A 20,221-nucleotide genomic window follows, 5' to 3' on the forward strand; every position below is an offset into this window, starting at 1 on the left:
CTCCGGGGCATGTTCACCCCGATTGTTCCGAGCCCGTGGAAATCTGCAAGTGACAAGGAAAATAAGATCTCAATAGAGCAAGTCAGGTTTATTTTCTTGAAAGTGCCCTGCACATAGTGAGGAATAGTAAGAAGCCTGTCCCATCAGTAGGCCAATCCATTTTAAGGCTCATCAGAGCTCTGAAATGAGCCACCACATAAATAAGGATAAACCCAGTCTAATTTCTGAGAAGCCCTTAGAACATTGACATATGTCCTCATAATCATGTAAGTAACTGTCATGGAAAGTAAAAATGTGACAGTAGATCTTCAAGGAAATGCTGTGGCCACACACAGGAGAGAAACAGGATCAGGGGAATGCAAGAGAGCTCCATGGGACAGGAGCATAGTTTTAGGGGAACTCATTCATTCGTTTATTCAACTGCTTATCGAATGCCCACCCACTCACTCTGTACCTTGATACTGTCTCACAGTAGACCCAAATAAATCTGGCTTCAAATCCTAGAGCAAGCCCACTCCGTTTGTGGCCTTTGGCAAGTTACTAAGCCTCTGTGCCCTAATTTTTCCATCTGCACAATCAGGCACTAATGCCTGTCTCAAAGAGTTTCTGAAGTTAAACAGGGAAAAGACCATATAAATTGCCTAGCACAGTGCCTGGCAGATACACAGCATTGTAGGAAACTTGCCTAGCCTACCCAAGGAGCTTCACTTTCCTCTGTTAGAGGAGAGAAGGAGAGAGAGGGAAGGTGAGAGGGTAGAGGACTTGAGAGATGAGGATGTAAAGGGTTGTTGCAGGGAACTGGAAAATAAGTAGGCAGACTCAAGTGAAATAATTGTCTAGAGGCACTGAAAAGCCAGCATAAAAAGGTTTGGTCAATGGGTTTGTTTTTAGGTATTTGAACAGAGAGGTGGACAGTGGAGGTTTTCCTAGCTCACTTAATTTTGCACAGTTAGATAACTTGGTGAATTAGAATTTCTTAATTGACAGAAAGTCTCCCCATTCATGTTTGCAGGAGAGAGTGAGTGGGATGAGGGTATGGCAGGTAAGGAGAATCTGTCAAAATGTGAGATTCACCACTGAGAATAATCATTTTTTTTCCCCAGTGGGAAGTGAGTTATCAGATTTAAGAACAATTTCTCTGAAAGAAAATTCGCCTCTGCTCTTTCCCACACCCTTACCCTTATTATTTGGCTTTGCAAGCATCCCCACAATATAGGCTTATAAATTTAGTTTATCTCTCCCTTAGCCTGGTCTCCCTTTATTATACCACTTTACTGCTTCTTTGGGGCTGAGACTCTAAAATTTGGGTCAAATGTTCCATTAAGTTAACCACTTTAGAATACCAATACCACTCCTGCAGCACTTTTCATCTTCATAGTGGTTCACAAACATCTCCTTCTTCACTAATGAAGATGAGTCGAATATCTTATAGCATCTAAAACCAAAGCTATTTAATCATTGTCTGATGTGGGAAAGTGAGACAAAATGCAAGACCAACAAAAAAGTATATTACATTTCAAACTTGCTGATTCAAACTTTTGAAAAATTCTTTGAACATACAGGCAGAACTCATGCCACAAAATCCTGGTTTTTGTAATGAAAATGGCCATAAGCATGATAGCAACATTGCAGGGGTATATTTAGCCCTTTGTATTTTATAGAGTGCTTTTCAATTCATTATTTCATTTGATCTTCATGAAAACCCATGAGAAGAAAAGGAATTATTATTCACATATTTTAGACAAGGCCTATTGTGATTAATTCACATCCTCAAGTTTCCAGTTACTGAAGATTTGTGCTGGGACTAGAACCCCAAACTTCACGCTCCAGGTCCGAAGTTCTTTCCACTACCTGTGCTGTGCAGTTTCTGGAGGTTCTACTGGGGCCCCTCAAAGGATGGGGGAATGGAGCAGGAATGTGTGTGTTCCCTCCTCTTTCAACTAGAGCAGCTCCACAAATATATTGTATTCGGGGCTTCCACATGGATTTCTCCGGTTCGGGTTTATTGCACAGAGCATGCAGCATCTCCTCTATTGTTCATGATCCAGCTGGACTGTGAGCTGCATTCTGAAGTTACTCAACAGACCTTCAAAGCTCCACTAATGGCAGGGGCAGTTACATGCTATAATCTCTCCCCCTTGCCTGCCCACAACCTTGCATCTATAACACCAGCTAGCTGTTCTTGGCCAGTAGAGCCATCTGATGGATTTTGGATGCACCAACTCTTCCTTGACTTCCTTTTCTTCTATATGAGACATAGCATGTTTCCTCTTTTACCACTGGCCATTTTTACCTTTGAGGCTCTCTGATTAATCACACAGGCCCAGGGAGTTCTTCCAGATCAGAACCGCCTTGCCATGGTGATGCTGGTGCCTATAACACACTTGTGCAGCCAGGACTGTTGAAGACACAAACACTCATACACTCATTCTTTAGCAAATGATTCCATTCCTAAAGAGATGCTCTATGTCTTCCTTTGTCTTCTTTCTTCTCACTTGCACTCTTCGTTTTCCCTCTCTTTTGTCTTTCCATGAGCATAAAACAATCAGAACATAGATGACAGGCACAATGCCAGTTACTCAGTATCTGAAAACATTGAAGCCATTACTTCTGAAGGGAAATTAAGCAAGATAAATATCAAGTAGCAAGTGATGACATTTTTTAAAGAGCCTTCAGGTACAGAATCATCGCAAGTCTTCAGATGCTTTGTCTGTAATCACTCTCTTTTTACAAGCATGCCTTGAAAACTCATGTCTCCTTTTCATCCTTCAAAATTCAGCTTAAATGTCACTTCCTGCAAATGTTTTACTGACATCTCTGGTAAGGCTCCATCACCCCTTCTGATGTCTCCTCCAGAACTTTGAACACACCTTTTACTATGGCACTTTACACATTATATTTATTACAATTGCTTGTTTATGTGTCTGTATCTCACACTAAACTAAGAATTGGTTTTTGGTTTGCTTTGCTTCATCCTTTTCTTTCAAGCAGCTAATATACAACCTAGCTGAGCACATTGCAGATGTACAATTTTTTATTGTTGTTGATGAATGTGAATTTAGTTAATTAAATGATCACCCAGGATTCAAGAAAAAACAAGCTCATTCCTACTCATTTTGATTCTATTTTTGGAATAGAATTGCTTTCTACTATTCTACTATTCTTCACTGAAATTTGAAGTGTACTTTTTTTTTTTTTTTTTGCTGTCATATGAGTTGTATAGATTTTGCTGACAAACTTAAGAATCTTAATTTATACATTGCTTCTGTGGAAAAAAACATTTTACCTTCTAAAATGTTCAAGCATACACAAAGAAAAAAGTGGAGTTTTGTCCATAACTAGTATATCACATTTCCCAATATCTCACATATACTATGAAGGTGGGAGGGAAAATCTCTGTACTTCGCTTTTCATACAAAAACCTCTCTCTCTCTCTAATTCTGTTTCTCTCTTCCTTTTCTCTGAATGTCAGCCTTGTCCCTGCCCCCAGATCTTTACCTCATTTAAAGAATTCATCTCATTCTCTTCATTCTTCCAAGGTTTACAGTTTGGTTTTCTGTTGTATACTTTATGGTTTACCTTGAATCTGTTATTCACATATTTTCCCCTGTTGAATCCAGTTGTTAGAGGATGAGCACTATGCACTTTTCATTGTTGATTTTTCACAGTGAGATTTCGAAGTATAATATTGAAATACGGGGGATATTTTGGTTCCAGGTAGGAATAGCTCCTAATTCTTCATCATTTGCCATCTGAGCACAAAGCAGACAAGGTCCAAATTTCAGCCTTCACACTCTCTTTTCTCTCTTTCCCATCTTGCATTATTTTCTCCAGAGATGAAGAGAAATGACATAATCAGGTCAATAAGACATTCGTTTTCATCTTGATTGTTCCTGTCTGGGTGCTTAATTATGAGATGTCAATTATTCAACACTCTAAAGAGCTGTCTTCTGAGCACAAAACATTTTAGTTGTCTGGTATTAAAAGTGCTTGTTTTCTGCTTTTAGGCTACAGTGGTGGCTGTGTTGCCATGCGAGGAAGGCATCCACTTGGTAGCTGGGAAGTGAAGGACTGTCAGCACTTTAAGGCAATGTCCTTGTGCAAGCAGCCAGTTGAAAATCAGGAAACAGCAGAGTATGAAGAGAGATGGCCCTTTCACCCCTGCTATTTGGACTGGGAGTCAGAGCCTGGTCTGGCCAGCTGCTTCAAGGTGATACCAAGGTTACATGGGCATTCTTAACAGGACTAACACTATTTTAATTTGATCCATGTATCCCAAATTCCTTTATTCCAGGACTCTTTTTTTTTCCAGAACAGTGCCTGACAGACAGCAGGTGCTTAATCAACATTTGTTGCCTGTCTCTGTCCTTTCAATCATATTCCAAATAATTTTTAAGTAAAAAAAAATCGACACATCCTGGTGATATTGAAGGCTTCCTCATGAAGATTGATATCTGTTCAGCAGAAATACCATGCACTTGGCCAGGCATGGTGGTTCATGCCTGTAATCCCAGCACTTTGGCAGGCCAAGGCAGGCATATCACTTGAGGTCAGGAGTTCCAGACCAGCCTGGCCAACATGATGAAATCCCATCTCTACTAAAAATACAAAAAGTAGCCGGGCGTGGTGGCATGCACCTGTAGTCCCAGCTACTTGGAAGGCTGAGACAGGAGAATTGCTTGAACCCGGGAGGCAGAGGTTGCAGTGAGCCAAGACTGCACCACAGCATTCCATCCTGGGCAACACAGCGAGACTCTGTCTCAAAAAAAAAAAAAAAGAAAGAAAGAAAGAGAGAAAAGAAATACCATTAATCCCTGGAAGGAGGGCACTGTGCTCTGGTTATCACTCCTAGGGGAGAACTCTAAACACCCAACCAGTTTCTGCATAAGTTCCTAGCTCTGACAGGAGTTTTTGCACAAACTTGGCTGCCAGAGTATGAATCTGGTGAGACAGAATTCCCACACAACAAGATGGGCAAAATAACTTTATTACAGGGTGAGTACTCCTTTTCTGAAATGCTTGGAACCAGAAGTGCTTTGGATTTCGGATTTTTTTTTTTTATATTTGCATAGTACTTACCAGTTGAGCATCCCAAATCTGAAAATTCAAACTACAAAATGCTCTAGTGAGCATTTCCTTTGAGTGTCTGGTCACTGCTCAAAAAGTTTTGGATTTTGGAGCATTTTGGAGTTTGGATTTTTGGATTTGGGATGCTCAACTTGTATTCACAGATAGGCAGCAAGAAGCAACTGAAGCCTAGGATCTATGGTGAGCCATTCCCCCAAGGCTCAGGAAAGCACCCCCAGGAAGATGGAATCTTGTCTGCACATGCCCCACTTTGCAGGACAGCTGAGGGCTCCGGAAAGCGCTCCTCTCTGGGTTTTTATCCGAGGTACCATCTGGATCACTGAGCTAAAGTATTGCAAGACATCCTATTCTAGGAGGGATAAGGACAGTTCCTCCTTATCTCATGATATTGCACTCTTGGTACATTCTGCCTGAGAATTGCCAAGAAAAAGAGGAAGAGCTGGGTCAGCAAGGGTCATCTGGTGACCTGTCCTCCTGCAATATTGTTAATACACCAAGTGAAGGAGGCAGACACTCAGAGGGTGTTAAGTGGTATAATTTCATATTGCTTGTAAACCAACAAATAAAGTTTTTATTATTGAATGATACAATTTTACTAATAAGGATAGCTTTTGCAGCTTGCCAGACACCTGAAGATCAAACAAATTAATGCATATGGTTGATTTGTATGTGTATAATGTGTGTGTGTGTGTGTATGTGAAGAAATTTCTATTTTTAAAATCAGCTTTAGATCCTACATTTAAATTAGTTCCTACAATCTTGTCATAAACACATTTTTTGAAATATGATTTTTTAAAACGTTTGGTGGTTTTGTTTTGGTTTATTTTACAAATAGGGTTTCACTAAGTCTTGGGAGAAAGTTCCCCAGCAGCTCTGCACGGCAGAGCAGAACGAAGACAGACTCTATCCCCGGAACTGTTGTAGCTTGTACATGGCATGAAGCAGCTGTGAATGTGCTCAATTTAAATTGTACACATATATAATCCTACATTACATTCATGGAATAATAGGCCCAAAAGTGTCCTCGCCCAGTAATAAGTTAAACCTTAGAGATCAGTAAACTGAGGCATGTGAAATGTAGTGATTTGCCCAAGATCATGATTATTTATTGACAGAGTTGGAATAAATCCCTGGTTTGGGACTTCTGGTCTGGTGCCTTTTCTACTATATATCACCCTGATATGTCAACAAATGCATGGTGTGTGTGTGATAGGCATGGTAGTAGGATTTATGAATTTAGAGTGATTCAGGAAGAGGTTCCCAGAGGAGGCAAGTTTTGACATATAATTTAAAAGATGGAAAGGTTGTTCTGTGGTCCACAGGACTTGGAAAGCTATTCATTCTGGTCTCAGCAAATAAGAGCCTGGGGAGGGCTGGCCACAGGGTGTACCTGTCTGGCATCAGAGGCTCAGGCTTAGTGCCAGGCAGTTAAAAATAAGAAGGGTACAGAGGAATGGGATTGCAAGCTCTGGGTCTTCAGTCCCTTTCCCCAATCTTAAATAAAGCCAACAGAAGACCTTCCATTCAGCTGGCTTCTTCCTGCCACCATGAAGACAGCTGAGAAGCAGCAGAGATTTTAGAGACAGCTGAACCACTGCATCTGCCAGTTCAACTAAGATCCAAAGATTCTAGAAATAGAGCTACCCTAGGTCCCAGGTCTCATTTCTCATTTCTTGCCCTGGGTCAGGCAGAGTAATGATCAGTCTGCTAATTCTAATCTGTCAGAAGGCAGTCTGGTGGGATGGAAGTTTATGGACTCTGGAAGCAAGGAATTGTAGGTCTAATCCTAGCTCTGCCAGTTTATAGCTGTGTGACCTAAAATTCTTAACCTCTCTTGGCCTGACTTTATTTATCTATTGACAAATATTTACTGAGGGACAAGTACATGCCAGTCACAGAAGATTTAGGGTGAAAAAAAATTCTTCAAAAAGCTCATTTATAAAACTGAGTTTATTACATTCTCATCAGGAATTTGTTATGAGGATAAAAGGAGCTAATAATTTTATGATGACTGGGCACATTCTAGTTCAGTAAATGTTACTTCCTCCCACTAGATCAAGCTCTTATAAAGAATAATGACAATTATATTAATATTACTCTCACTTTCTAGAGCAGAGTTTAACAACCTCACCTTATCTATAACAATGTTAATTTATTTTCTTTTACTGTACAGGTATTTCATAGTGAAAAAGTTCTGATGAAAAGAACATGGAGAGAAGCCGAAGCATTTTGTGAAGAATTTGGAGCTCATCTTGCAAGCTTTGCCCATATTGAGGAAGAGAATTTTGTGAATGAGCTCTTACATTCAAAATTTAATTGGTAAATACTTGTTAATTATGAAAAATTACAGTCAAATATTCTATCTCTCAGTAATGGCTTCTGAGGGGTGAGTATCCCAAGTAGTTATTTAAAATTCCCATATCTGTATTACACCCAAAGCCAAGAAAAATAAATATAGTTTTATATTTATAGTTTTATATTTATCTTGTACCAGGTTCTCATTTCATAAAACAAAGAACAAAGTGACAATTGTTTAGATATTTGAAATCTTTTCTTTGTGCCTCAAGTCAGAATTGTAGAGCTTTCCTGCCAAACTCAGGAATTATCTACCCCAGTGGTTTTCAAAGTGTTGTGGAAGGATCCCAAGAATCCTGGAACCCCAGGAGTATGAGAGGGCCATGTAGGCAGAGCTCCTGGTTCCTTCCACGCCTCACCAGAGCAGCTCCAACCAGCTCCACTGCTGATTATTTTGTATATAATTCGATCCTATGTAAGATTTTGTTTGGAAAAAAAAAAAAAAGAGTCCCAGTAATTTTTTTTTGAATTCCAACCCAACCTCCTAAGTTTTCATTTGAGGAAACAAACTTTCTCTTATCTGTATCCACCTTGCAAGTTTACAGATCCTTGAATTCAGTGGAGTTAGAAATTCAAGCTTAAATTGGAAGAACTCTAAACTGTCTTGTGCTACCTCCCACCACATACCGTGGTCATCCGCTGTCTGCATAATTCCTTCCAATTTCAGAATGCTTCTTATTTGGGAGAAAGCCTGTTCCATTGCAGAAGGTTAGTTTCAAAGAGCAGTTTTCTAATAAGCTAGAAATCTGCCTCCCCTCAATTTGAGCTAGAGCAAATACAGATCAAATCTATGCTATTTTCAAATATTTGAAGACAGTCATCTTGTCCCCTTCCTGTGAACCCCCCACTCCCCACTTTGGCCTCTCACTTTGGAATGTTCTGTCAGTCAGCCTGCACTGTGAGAGTATCTTCTGTGGAAGGGGCACAGTTACATGCATAGCTGGTTGGAGAACTCAGTAGATGTGACAGACGAAATCCTGCCTCTGAGGATGTTGTGATCAGCACAACTCCATGGCTCTGTATATTTATTTAATGAAAACAACTATAATAATAGGTACTCTGCTTCGAGCTCTGGAAATCTGAAGTCTCAATGAAACACTGGCCTGAATCCCAGAGAAAAATCCCGTACTATTTTTTGAGGAAAATCCTCCTCGCCTTTCCCACAAGTTTCCTTGTAGGACATTCCCATGAAAAGATTAACATGCAACATCTATCAAATTATTCATCTTCCACATCTACAACAATGACCTTAAAGCTGGGAGTTTTTGACATCTCTCCATGTGAGTCTTGTGCAGCATTCTGCAGGGAAGGAAGGAGATTTTATGGTAAAATATGTTTGCAAAACAATGTACAGTCTTGGAGATTTGCCATGTACATTAGCATCATAAAGGGTTCTAGAAGGAAGCACTTTCTTTGACCACAAATCCCTTTTTTAAGAACACTTATTGACATCCCACAGAACTGCTAGTCCCTTCGGGAAATGCTGACATGAGGCCATGACTCAGGAACCTGGCTCCTCATCACACTTGGTGGGGACACCTTTTTTACAGAGCTTTCTGGCCTCACACCAGAGCTGCTGAGTCAGACTCTCTGAGTCTGAAGAAAAGTTTAAGAAGCTTCCTGGCTAATTGGATTATCAGCCAGGTCTGAGGCCATAAATCCAAGGAATAGGTGATAGTCTCCATTGTTCAAAGTTACATTTTACTTCATTACTTTAGCTTCCTGCAGAACATATTTGCATATTCGGCCTTTGCATTTTAGTGAGGTTTGCCATATGACAACCACACACAAACTGCTTCCCAGTTTGCTTTAAGATCAAATGTCACTGTCATTTCTGTTTATATAAGTTCTCATGCTTAAAATGTCTCATAGAATTTAGTCCCAAGCATCTATCAAATCATAGTTTTTCAATATCTGATCACAAAAGCCGTATAATATGAGCCAGGCACAGTGGGTCACAGGACTTTGGGATACCAAGGTGGAAGGAACACTTAAGGCCAGGAATTCAAGATCATCCTAGGCAGCATAGTGAGACTCAGTTTGTACCAAAAAAATTTCATAATTAGCCGTGTGTGGTGGCCACTCCTGTAGTCCCAGCAAAACCTAGTTCGAAGTTACAGTGAGGTATGATTTTGCCACTGCACTCCAGCTGGGCATTCTTGACTGGGCGCAGTGACTCACACCTGTAATTGTAGCACTTTGAGAGGCCGAGGCAGATTGCTTGAGCCCAGGAGTTAGAGAACAGCCTGGGCAACATGGTCAAAACCCCAACTCTACCAAAAAAATACAAAAAAAAAAAAAAAAAAAGCCAGGTGTAGTGGCACACATCTGTAGTACCAGCTCAGGAGACTGAGCTGAGGTAAGAGTATCAGTTGAGCCCAGGAAGAGGAGGTTGCAGTGAGCCAAGATTGTGCCACTATACTCCAGCCTGGGTGACAGTGTGACCCTGTCTCAAAAAAAAAAAAAAATTATCAATAACTGTGTATATTTCACTTTATTCCCAGATTACAAGAGAATTCAGTCAAATCTGATGCTTAATTATAGCAAACATACCAGATCTCATAGTTAGCAGGTATAGCAGGTGTGCTGCTTTTCCTTCCTATGGCACTGCTTTTCTATTTCTATTTTATTAATCAGACATACAAACACACACACACGTATGCACATACATGTGTGTTTATTAAATGTTATACAATTTCAGGAAACTGATGAAGAGAAAGTAAATACCATTTCACCTTCCAGGAGCCAGTATATAGCAGGAAAGACATAGATCTCTGAATTCAGTGAGGAAAGACAAAGGTCACAACACCAGGAGAGTGACATGGATTTTCAGCCTATGCCATGGAGATTAGTGTGCTTGGCTTAAACCGAAGGTGGCCATTCTCACCTTCTCCCAACCTTCAATGTAAGGTGTCATCATGACAGTGACCAACTGGGCACCAGTGATCTCTTGGATTTCTAAGTTGAATTTGCTTTTAATTTGTGTCATCCAGGCAGAGTAGCTGACATATCTGAGAAGGAATTCCTCAGAATAGGTTTGCTTCTCTGCACAAAGGAAAATAAAGTATCTGTCCTGACATCTGAATCTTTTAAATCTTTGATTCTTCAAAATTATTCTCAGAAAATGATCTTAGTGAGATGGTTCATTGCACAATTAGGCTTTATTACTCGATTGATTGAGGACTCTGGACACATTTGTACTCTGCCTCATAGAGGAGACGGTGACTCTCTGTGGAGCTTCTCGCCAAGTCTAAACCAATGGTGATGACTGAAGTTAATCTACCATGGCTCAGGGTGACTGGCTTTAGAATTATTTATGTTGATATCTGAAAAAAAAAAAAAACCTACTGTGTACCTTTTATTCAATGAAGATGATGATGGCTGACTTTCAGAGAATACATGAACGTTTAACAAAAGAACAACAAATCAAAGCATAGTAAAGTAGAATAAATAGTATAGTGAAGTAGTAAACACACAGTATAGTAGCGAAAGGTCCTCTTGGCTAGAGATTTCCAAAATTTCTTACCAATTTTCTTTTCATGTGTTCTTGTCCTGACTGAAAGGCTTTGCTAATTCCTGATGAGAAACTCATGTTCTCAATAAAAGCTGACTTTTCCCCAACTGTATATCACCTGTGAGCAAATCACACAAACCAAGAGAAATAGAATGTGAGGCTTATTCTTCTCTCAGTTCATGTCATAGCACAGCGTTTTGCACATTTAAAATGTGCATTGCTTGTTGACTTGATCAATCCTGCCAGTAGCATCAGCTGTTTCCTGCATACATGAATATTTTTGAATGTTTTTTAACCTGTCACATAATGCTGTAAATTTGATGGGAAAGGCAAAGCTTTTGTTTCTTCTCTTCACAGGACAGAAGAAAGGCAGTTCTGGATTGGATTTAATAAACGAAACCCACTGAATGCTGGCTCGTGGGAGTGGTCTGATAGAACTCCTGTAAGTCTTTTCAAACTGGAGAAAAGGGATGGATTCAAAACAAGTGGCCCCAGAACCACATGGTAAACCAAGAGAACCTAGAAATGATGGCCAGAGCTCCCGTGACAAAACTGCACCAGACCTTGGTACCAGGAGAATTATTTGGCAAGGTCCTGGGAAATGTTTGCTGGCCACATTGTTCTGAGGCCATTGTACAATCTCAGCCTGAAAAAGTATCAAATACCTCCAAAAAGTCTCCCCAAACCATCCTGGAAAAGAATAAAAAACCTTCAAAAAGTCCCCCCCAAACCATCTCCTATATGAAGAGTCTCTCTGGCGGAGAAGCAGCTATTCTTTTAAATAACACAAGACTCCCTTTACCCTGTACCTCCCTATCCTGCACCTGATGTCTGAGTATGGGAACCTTGTCCGTGTCATAATGAAAGGAAGATTATTTTGGAGAATGATTTTTCATTTACCTCACTCTGAAAGGACAGTAATGCAAGTTTTAGAAATATCACCTTCTAGAGCAAGTTGTTCCAGAAGGAAAAAAATCTTGTTTTTCATTCATCCCCATACTTGCAAACCTCTATGAAGGACAGAGAGAACTCACTATTGCATTTTTTTTTTCAGTTGCAATTGGTAATTCTCACATTTTTCTCAAAATGACAGGGAAAAAAACTGAAGTAGTATCCTAGATTGAAGTGGGATCCATCCTACGGCACATGAAAAATCACATTATTCACTTTCACCTGTGAAATGGGGCGACTCCTGAGAGACCGCAGTGAGCACTTCATACAACTGCTGTCGATTGAGTCCTCATATTGTTCTGAGCACCGAGCTGAATGCACTCCTACATGATCTCATTTCATCCTTACAATAACTCAGTACCATGGGTATTAGAATGATTAAGTGGTTTGCCTAAAATAATACATAGGAGAGCCAGGATTTGCACACAGGTTGTCTGACTCCAAAGTCACAATGCTATAATACCTCACGGTTGGCAAAATATCAGTAGCCAAACTTTGAAGTAGTAAAAAACAATAGAGAAAGCCCCGTACCAAGGTGGTGTTCAAATTAGTGTCAAGGAAGAGGTTTGTAGGAGAGAGTAGGAAGAGATTTTAAAGGTCATTCAGCCCCACTAATCTATTTTGCTGATAAAGAAACCAAGGCTCAGAAAACAGAAAAGGCATAGCAGGGTCAATTTGCCCCATAAATGGCAGCCACTACATGGGACAGCTGGGTGGTTCAAGTCAATATAGTACTTGAAAAAGAAAATGTGATACATAGAGGTTGAGAACACTTTCTTTTGTTTTAGTGTAACAAACTCATCAGTAATAGGAGAGGAATAGACAATCTGGGTCAGAATAAATTAGATAAGGCCATGAAACAGTGGCCGAGCTTCTCACCAATATCTGTTGGACAAAATGAATTCAAGTCACACCATTTTCTGAACCCGAGGCTATATATATTTAAGATAGATGAATTATTGCATGACGGTGTACATGTTTGAGGAGGAACATAAGGGATTTAAAAGCATCCTTTTTTCCCCCAAATTTTTACCCCAATTTTACTTGTTGTCCATCCATTCTTCTGTGAGGTAGTCATTAAATAATTGAGAAGGTTGAGTCTTTAATACCCTTGTAATGTGAATTATATGAGTTATGTGGTCATTCATGGAAAGTGACCTGATAGATTCCTGATTAAAGCTAACTATGGCTCAGAATTTAGTTATTAGAGGCAAAAAACTTAGCATATGTTCAAAGTAATCAAAATCAAAGTTAATACCAAGATCTGGCACACCCTTGAGTCCCTAAGTCTACCCAGGCTAGAAAATGTTCCCAGTTGGAAAAAGATGCAAAAAAAAGCTTGCGTTTCATTTGTTCCTTCTGGAGAAAGGAGTAGCGTACCTTTTTTTATTTTTATTTTATTTATTTATTCATTTGAGACAGAGTCTTGTTCTGTCACCCAGGATGGAGTGCGGTGGCGTGATCTCTGTTCACTGCAAGCTCCGCCTCCCAGGTTCACGCCATTCTCCTGCCTCAGCCTCCCTGAGTAGCTGGGACTACAGGCGCCCGCCACCACGCCCGGCTAATTTTTTGGTTTTGTGTTTTTAGTAGAGACAGGTTTTCACCGTGTTAGCCAGGATGGTCTCAATCTCCTGACCTTGTGATCCGCCCACCTCGGCCTCCCAAAGTGCTGGGATTACAGGTGTTAGACACCATGTCCGGCTTTTTTTTTTTTTTAAGCATCTTTAAATTTAAAAAGCTAAATATTGATTAGCTTATTCTTCACAAATGTGAAATAACCTCCAACTAGAATGACATCCAGACATTTCTGAAGCTTCCTGTAGAAGCCTATAATGCTTATGTACAGGGATGCCCTTTTTGATCTTTTGAAACTTTGTGGGGGGATCATCATTAAGAAATAATGACCTTCATCTGCTGCAGGTGGTCTCTTCGTTTTTAGACAATAATTATTTTGGAGAAGATGCAAGAAACTGTGCTGTTTATAAGGCAAACAAAACATTGCTGCCCTTACACTGTGGTTCCAAACGTGAATGGATATGCAAAATCCCAAGAGGTAAAAATAGTAATAAGATCTTTGCTATGTGTTTGATTTCTAATAATCTCTAGTACTTTCTCAGTTTAAACATCCCGAACCACAATATCAACAACCTGCATGATAAACCAAATTACACTATTGTAGCAAAAAATGTTTCTATACGAAATGAGAAAAAGTGACACCAATGCAGGATGCCAAGGTAGTTCACTGGGAACTAAGGTAACCAGCTAATATTCCAGAATATTTATAGTGCAAGTATAGTCCGGGAGAAATGTCACTTTGACATTACAAAGTAAACGGAATTACTTGTACAACGAGTAAGTGGAAGCACCTAGTACAGTGTGTGACACACAGTGGCCTCAGCAAGTGCTCATGTCCTTCGTTCTTTAATCAGAAGCCTCTCTGGAGCCTCCTCTTCAAGTGTGAGAACTCACCACATATTCCAAACAGCACAATGTACCTGTTTTAAAGTGATATTTTAAAAGATGAAGGACAAAATAGTGTGTTTAGAGCTGAAGTAATTCACAGACAATGCACTTGAGAAGTAAGATCAGTCAAAGTGATTTGCTTTCACTTTGCAGATGTGAAACCCAAGATTCCTTTGTGGTACCAGTACGGTAAGAACGACTCTGCAGCTCTTGAATTTCTAATTATTAATATATACCATATAAGTGCTACTATATAGCATTAATGTGTTGTTATATTTCTCAAATCAAGCCTCTCTTTTCTCGTGTCAACCTCGAGCTAATTTGTTCAAATTAATAATTAACAAATGTAGTCATTAAATATGGTTAAGGACTACTATCGTCAATCATTTTTATGACATGTGATTTTAGAATATGTATCTACCCCTGATCTTTTAATCCTGGTGAAGGTATCTTGCAAGAGATAGACCAAGGAAAAAAAGCAAGTTATTTATCTATTTATGTGCATGTGTCTGTGTGTGTGTGCGGTGTGTGTGTGTGTGCAAATTTGTGTGTGTGTATATACAATTATTTTTAATGCTGAGTGACCAAATCACAAATTTGAGGTGAATCCTAGCATGCCTATTTATCTTTTCGGCACTATTTTCACTGTTTCTTTTTCTTTCAGATGTACCCTGGCTCTTTTATCAGGATGCAGAATACCTTTTTCATACCTTTGCCTCAGAATGGTCGAATTTTGGGTTTGTCTGTAGCTGGCTGCACAGTGATCTTCTTACAATTCATTCTGCACATGAGCAAGAATTCATCCACAGCAAAATTAAAATGGTACTTGAACATAACTCACCACCAAAAATTCAGAGTTTAGCGCCTTCTTTTGCCCTTAGGACGGAGGGAGGGATGGTTTTCTCGGTTTGACTTCGGATATTTATTTAAATTTCAGTAAAAGCCATAGATTTCAGTAAAACCATAGATTTTTGAGAATTGTTTTTTTTTCTGTTACAGAGATTGAGAAAAAATAATAGAGATACAGGTTTACTGTATTGCTCAGTCATTTCCCTCCTCTTCACTCTTTGTTAGCAATAATGGTGAGCATGTCGAGATTGTTTCATGAGGTTCTACAGACCCAAATTCCTATCTTCATGGAGTTTATATTCTCATCTGGGAAGAAGGACCATAATCAATACGAGTAAATAGAATTATATAATATATTAGAAAAAAATAAGTGGATAAACGCCACAGGGGAAAACTAAGCTCAAATGAGGGATGAGGAATACCCGGGGGATGGGGCAGTTTTAAAGCTTCAGATCTTACAAGAGTACATTATTTTTAAGTTTGTAAAGACTAATATACAGAAAATAGTAAGGAGTAGTTTTCTATTTCAACTTAAGGTAGAGAAAGGCTACTTAACTCCTTGCAGAACTAAGCTAGTAAGAAAGAAACATGCAAGACCCATTAAATAATAAAATAAACTGGCCAAGAATAGTGTACTTGTCAGTGTGTTCCTTCAGTAAGCATTAATTAGAGAGTATGTGCCAGGCACTGGGGTATTTGTCAAAGATGCAAAAATGTATGAGATACAGTCTCTGTTTTTAAAAAGACTGGATATATATACTTTAAAACATCGTGTGGGGCCGGGCGCGGTGGCTCAAGCCTGTAATCCCAGCACTTTGGGAGGCCGAGACGGGCGGATCACGAGGTCAGGAGATCGAGACCATCCTGGCTAACACGGTGAAACCCCGTTTCTACTAAAAAATACAAAAAACCAGCCAGGCGAGGTGGCAGGCGCCTGTAGTCCCAGCTACTCGGGAGGCTGAGGCAGGAGAATGGCGTAAACCCGGGAGGCCGAGCTTGCAGTGAGCTGAGATCCCGCCACTGCACTGCAGCCCGGGCGACAGAGCGAGAATCCGCCTCAAAAAAAAAAAATAAAATAAAATAAAGAAGCTAGAAATGATATGATGTAGTAAATAGAAAGGGCACAGAGAGTACAAATTACAATGGAGGCATGAAGGCAGGAAATCCTCACTCCCAACTTTCCCTTGGAAGCTTTGAAAGCAAGAAAAAGCCATTTTCTTTTCCTGTAATTTAATCATATTTCATGATCTTCAGGAATCCTTTCTAGCCCTATCATCTTTTTATATCTTTGTAAGTTGACTATAAAATGAAGCCCTGTATTAAAGCATCCTAGACTTGAAAAAGAAAAAGAAATGTCTTTCCTCACAGTTCATGGGGATTTACTGTCTCTGTATCCTGTCTGTTGCACATACAGCCCATGAGGTACAAGCAGGTCAGGACTCCTGCTACATTCTGATGGAGAAGCCAAGAAAAAGAGAAGTTAGATAACAATCACGTGGTTCCACAGAAACTCGGTGGCAGAACAACCACTAGATCTGGAATGTTCCTCATAATAAATTTGTACACTATTTTGTCACCCTTCCACTGTTACAAATGGAACACTCAAGCCAAAATCATAATGTTCAATATGAGCATGTTCAATTCCATATCATGGTGTCGGAAAATACATATTTCTTTAGCCCAACACCATACTTCTCACCTCAGAGAGCAATAACAAGAGACCAGATGAATGGCTGAAAACTAATCCATAGGCATGCAAAGTATACATCCCAGAAAGAGCTAATATTTGGCCGTACTTACCATAACTGTGTCAGGTACTACGATAAGTACTAAAATGTAATCTTCCCAAGAACCCTCTGTGGGAAGTCTATTATTAGTACATTTTACAAGTGAGGAGGCTAAGACTTCAAAAAGGTTAAGCAACTTGGTTACACAGCAGCTAAGTGGTGGAATTTGGAAAGAAACCCAGGCCATCTTACTTATCCAGTCATGCAAAAACCCTATATGGTGCTGCCTGTGACAGTGGAACAGTGGTGTCAGGGCATGTAAGAGCACAATGTCTTCATTACATCAAAATGCTAGTTCCAAAATCCTCCCCAAAACATGACTGCCAGCTTTGTCTCAGACATGAACAATGAAGGGTTTCTTTGATCTTTCCAACAGAGCTTAGCTCTGCTGGGAACTTCAGTAGATCTTCTGTCTTCACCTTTCCTCTTAATTCATCTCCTAATCTTTGGAAGCTGGGAAGCCAGTGGGGATGGCACAGTTAATGCCTCCCATAGAAGGGAAGGGTGAAACCCCACAGGCTGAGCAGTTTGATTCATAATAGCCACTGCCATGATCTAGTTGAGGATTCTGATCTCAAATCAGACAAACTTTATGGTGCCTCATATGGCAAAATTGTCACCTGGCCTATGACCATGTTGATGTAGAATGCCGCATCAGTTTCATGGGTAAGGTGCTGACTAATCTCCCCACTGTGCTACAAAAGAAAATTATGGGAAGGTATAGGATTTGAATAGTGAGAACGGGGCCGGGGGGACTGTCCTAGTCTTTTCAGGCTGCTATAACAAAACACTATAGACTACGCAGTTTACAAACAACAGAAAATTATTGCTCACATTTCTGGAGGCTGGAAATTCAAGATCTCGGCATTGGCAGACTTGATACCTGGTGAATGCCCACTTCCTGGTTCATATGTATACTTATATAGTGGAAGGGGCAAAGGAACTTTCCAGGGCCCCCTTCTAAGGGCACTAATCCCATTTATGAGACCCCCTCCCCCCGCCCGCCACGGCCATCATGACCTTATCACCTGCCACTTGCCTTGTAATATGTCACCTTGAGAGTTAGGATTTCAATATGTAAATTTTAGGGGGACACAAACATTTAGTCTATTGCAGGGTCCAAGGGGAAAGGATATCAAATTGGAAAGAAGAAAGTTGTTGCTTTCCAAGAAATTCTTATTCATGCATAATTTGTGCCTACCTCGGGCACTTAATGGTGGTGGTGGTGATAGTGGTGTTCACATTTTGTAAGAAAGAAACCCTATACCTAAGAACATCCTACTGGAATGGGTCAATCCAGAAGCTATTTCTTTTTTTTTTTTTTTTTTTTTGAGACGGAGTCTCGCTCTGTCGCCCGGACTGGAGTGCAGTGGCTGGATCTCAGCTCACTGCAAGCTCCGCCTCCCGGGTTCACGCCATTCTCCTGCCTCAGCCTCCGGAGTAGCTGGGACTACAGGCGCCCGCCACCTCGCCCGGCTAGTTTTTGTATTTTTAGTAGAGACGGGGTTTCACCGTGTTAGCCAGGATGGTCTCGATCTCCTGACCTCGTGATCCGCCCGTCTCGGCCTCCCAAAGTGCTGGGATTACAGGCTTGAGCCACCGCGCCCGGCCCCAGAAGCTATTTCATTCCATGATGAGGAGCAAGATGTATAGAGATCATTCCACTCACTTCTGTCTCACATCTATCTTATAAATGTAGGAAAGCACAAATAAATAATTAAATATTTTTAAAATTACATATGTGCTTTGTATGGCTCCCCTAAGAAGAGCAGTGATTAGAATTGTGAAAAAGGAAACTAACATTTAGTTGCAGTGTCAAAAAATTAATTATGAGCAGGAAAGCTAGATACAGTTTTAAAAACCCGAAGCAAATAAATTTTAAAAAAATGTTTCCATCTTGGAAAAAGAATGTCAATATTTTCTCTCCCACTCTTTGAGTAACAGAAGACCGTAAAGCATAATCAGAGTGAATTTATTTTTTGAGCCATCTTGATAATCACATTAATGCTGAAAAAAAGCTGCAAGCACTTTAGGACTTGTTTGACACAAACTACTAGCTAATCAGTCCACTTGTCTGACATTTTTACACTGTTTTGCAGTGTTGTCATTTTGAAATGGCAATTTACCATTATTATTAAATTTTTATTTCTAAGTGCTTCTTAAAATACATATCAAATCTATTAGTCCTTCTCCAAAATATCACTTTGTCATTCTTGATGGGAGCATTTTAAAAGATGACAGGTTGTTCTTCCTTATATTGCTTTATGGATTAATATATTGACTGTCACTGTGGGGTTTTGTTTGTTTGTTTTTGGTAAATGCTGTTTCCATATGACGCTAACTATAATGGCTGTTTGTATATACCAAAACATAGTTGATGTTATAAAGTGCGTGTTCATATGACATTTTTTAAGCCCTGAGCTTAGTTCTCTATCACATTTCTTTATGCAAACACATATTAATAAGTCTTCTATTGTTGCGGCCTTCCTAAGCTAAAATTTCAAACATCCATTTTCACATTGGATGTTCCATTCTGGATATCTTCTAGCATCTCCTATGAAGTTCAGTTCTGTGCCATATCACAGCAGGTTGTGATGTACCATGTGGAAGTTACCATGCCATAATTGAGGTGGTAATAAATATGCCACTTAAGATGCAGTGGTTATAATTCCTCTTTAGAGGTCTTTAATTGGGGCAGTGAACAATCCAGGCCATGATTTCCAGTCCTGTGGCACATGAAACCTCTTTAGATAGAATGATTGAATGAAATTGTTGTGGTTCCCCCACTGAGTTCACAGCCAGTCTCAGTGGACCCATTCCAAAGTCTGACAATGGGAATCTGAATTCAGCCTGTAAGAACACGTCCAGGAAACAACACCTCAGGGATCCAAAATTACAGTTGTTCCATCTTGCATTATTCTCAAATTGCTGATATGACAAACAGCCACGCTGTTTACAGAATAAAAATACCTGTTTATAAATTAGATTGTTAGAGGACTATTGGGTTCTGTTGTATGGAGAGCTGAAATTCCTATGGAAAAATAATATATCTTAAAATTTCTTCCCATGTCTTTACAGAAGAAATGAGAGTACAAATTTAAATATATAATGCCTTCAAATTAACAGGATTTTCGCATATAAAAATTAAGTTACAGTTCAACACACACCGCACACATACCCCTCCACCATTAAGTATACTGATTTACAGGTCTTA

The 20,221-nt window shown here is 39.8% G+C and overlaps 1 protein-coding gene across 3 annotated transcripts in view; it reads left to right on the top strand.

Annotated features, from left to right (window-relative positions):
- PLA2R1 (phospholipase A2 receptor 1, 180kDa) overlaps positions 1 to 20,221 on the top strand; it is a 134,158-nt gene that overhangs the window by 68,292 nt on the left and 45,645 nt on the right. For all 3 annotated transcript variants that reach the window (XM_011947119.1, XM_011947118.1, XM_011947120.1), the window contains exons 12-17: positions 4,008 to 4,210; positions 7,262 to 7,407; positions 11,315 to 11,399; positions 13,829 to 13,961; positions 14,525 to 14,560; positions 15,036 to 15,193. In XM_011947119.1, coding sequence (XP_011802509.1) covers positions 4,008 to 4,210; positions 7,262 to 7,407; positions 11,315 to 11,399; positions 13,829 to 13,961; positions 14,525 to 14,560; positions 15,036 to 15,193 — 761 coding nt within the window. The remainder of the gene's footprint in view (positions 1 to 4,007; positions 4,211 to 7,261; positions 7,408 to 11,314; positions 11,400 to 13,828; positions 13,962 to 14,524; positions 14,561 to 15,035; positions 15,194 to 20,221) is intronic.

This window comes from Colobus angolensis, unplaced genomic scaffold, assembly GCF_000951035.1.
Source record: "Colobus angolensis palliatus isolate OR3802 unplaced genomic scaffold, Cang.pa_1.0 Scaffold259, whole genome shotgun sequence".
NCBI lineage: Eukaryota > Metazoa > Chordata > Mammalia > Primates > Cercopithecidae > Colobus > Colobus angolensis.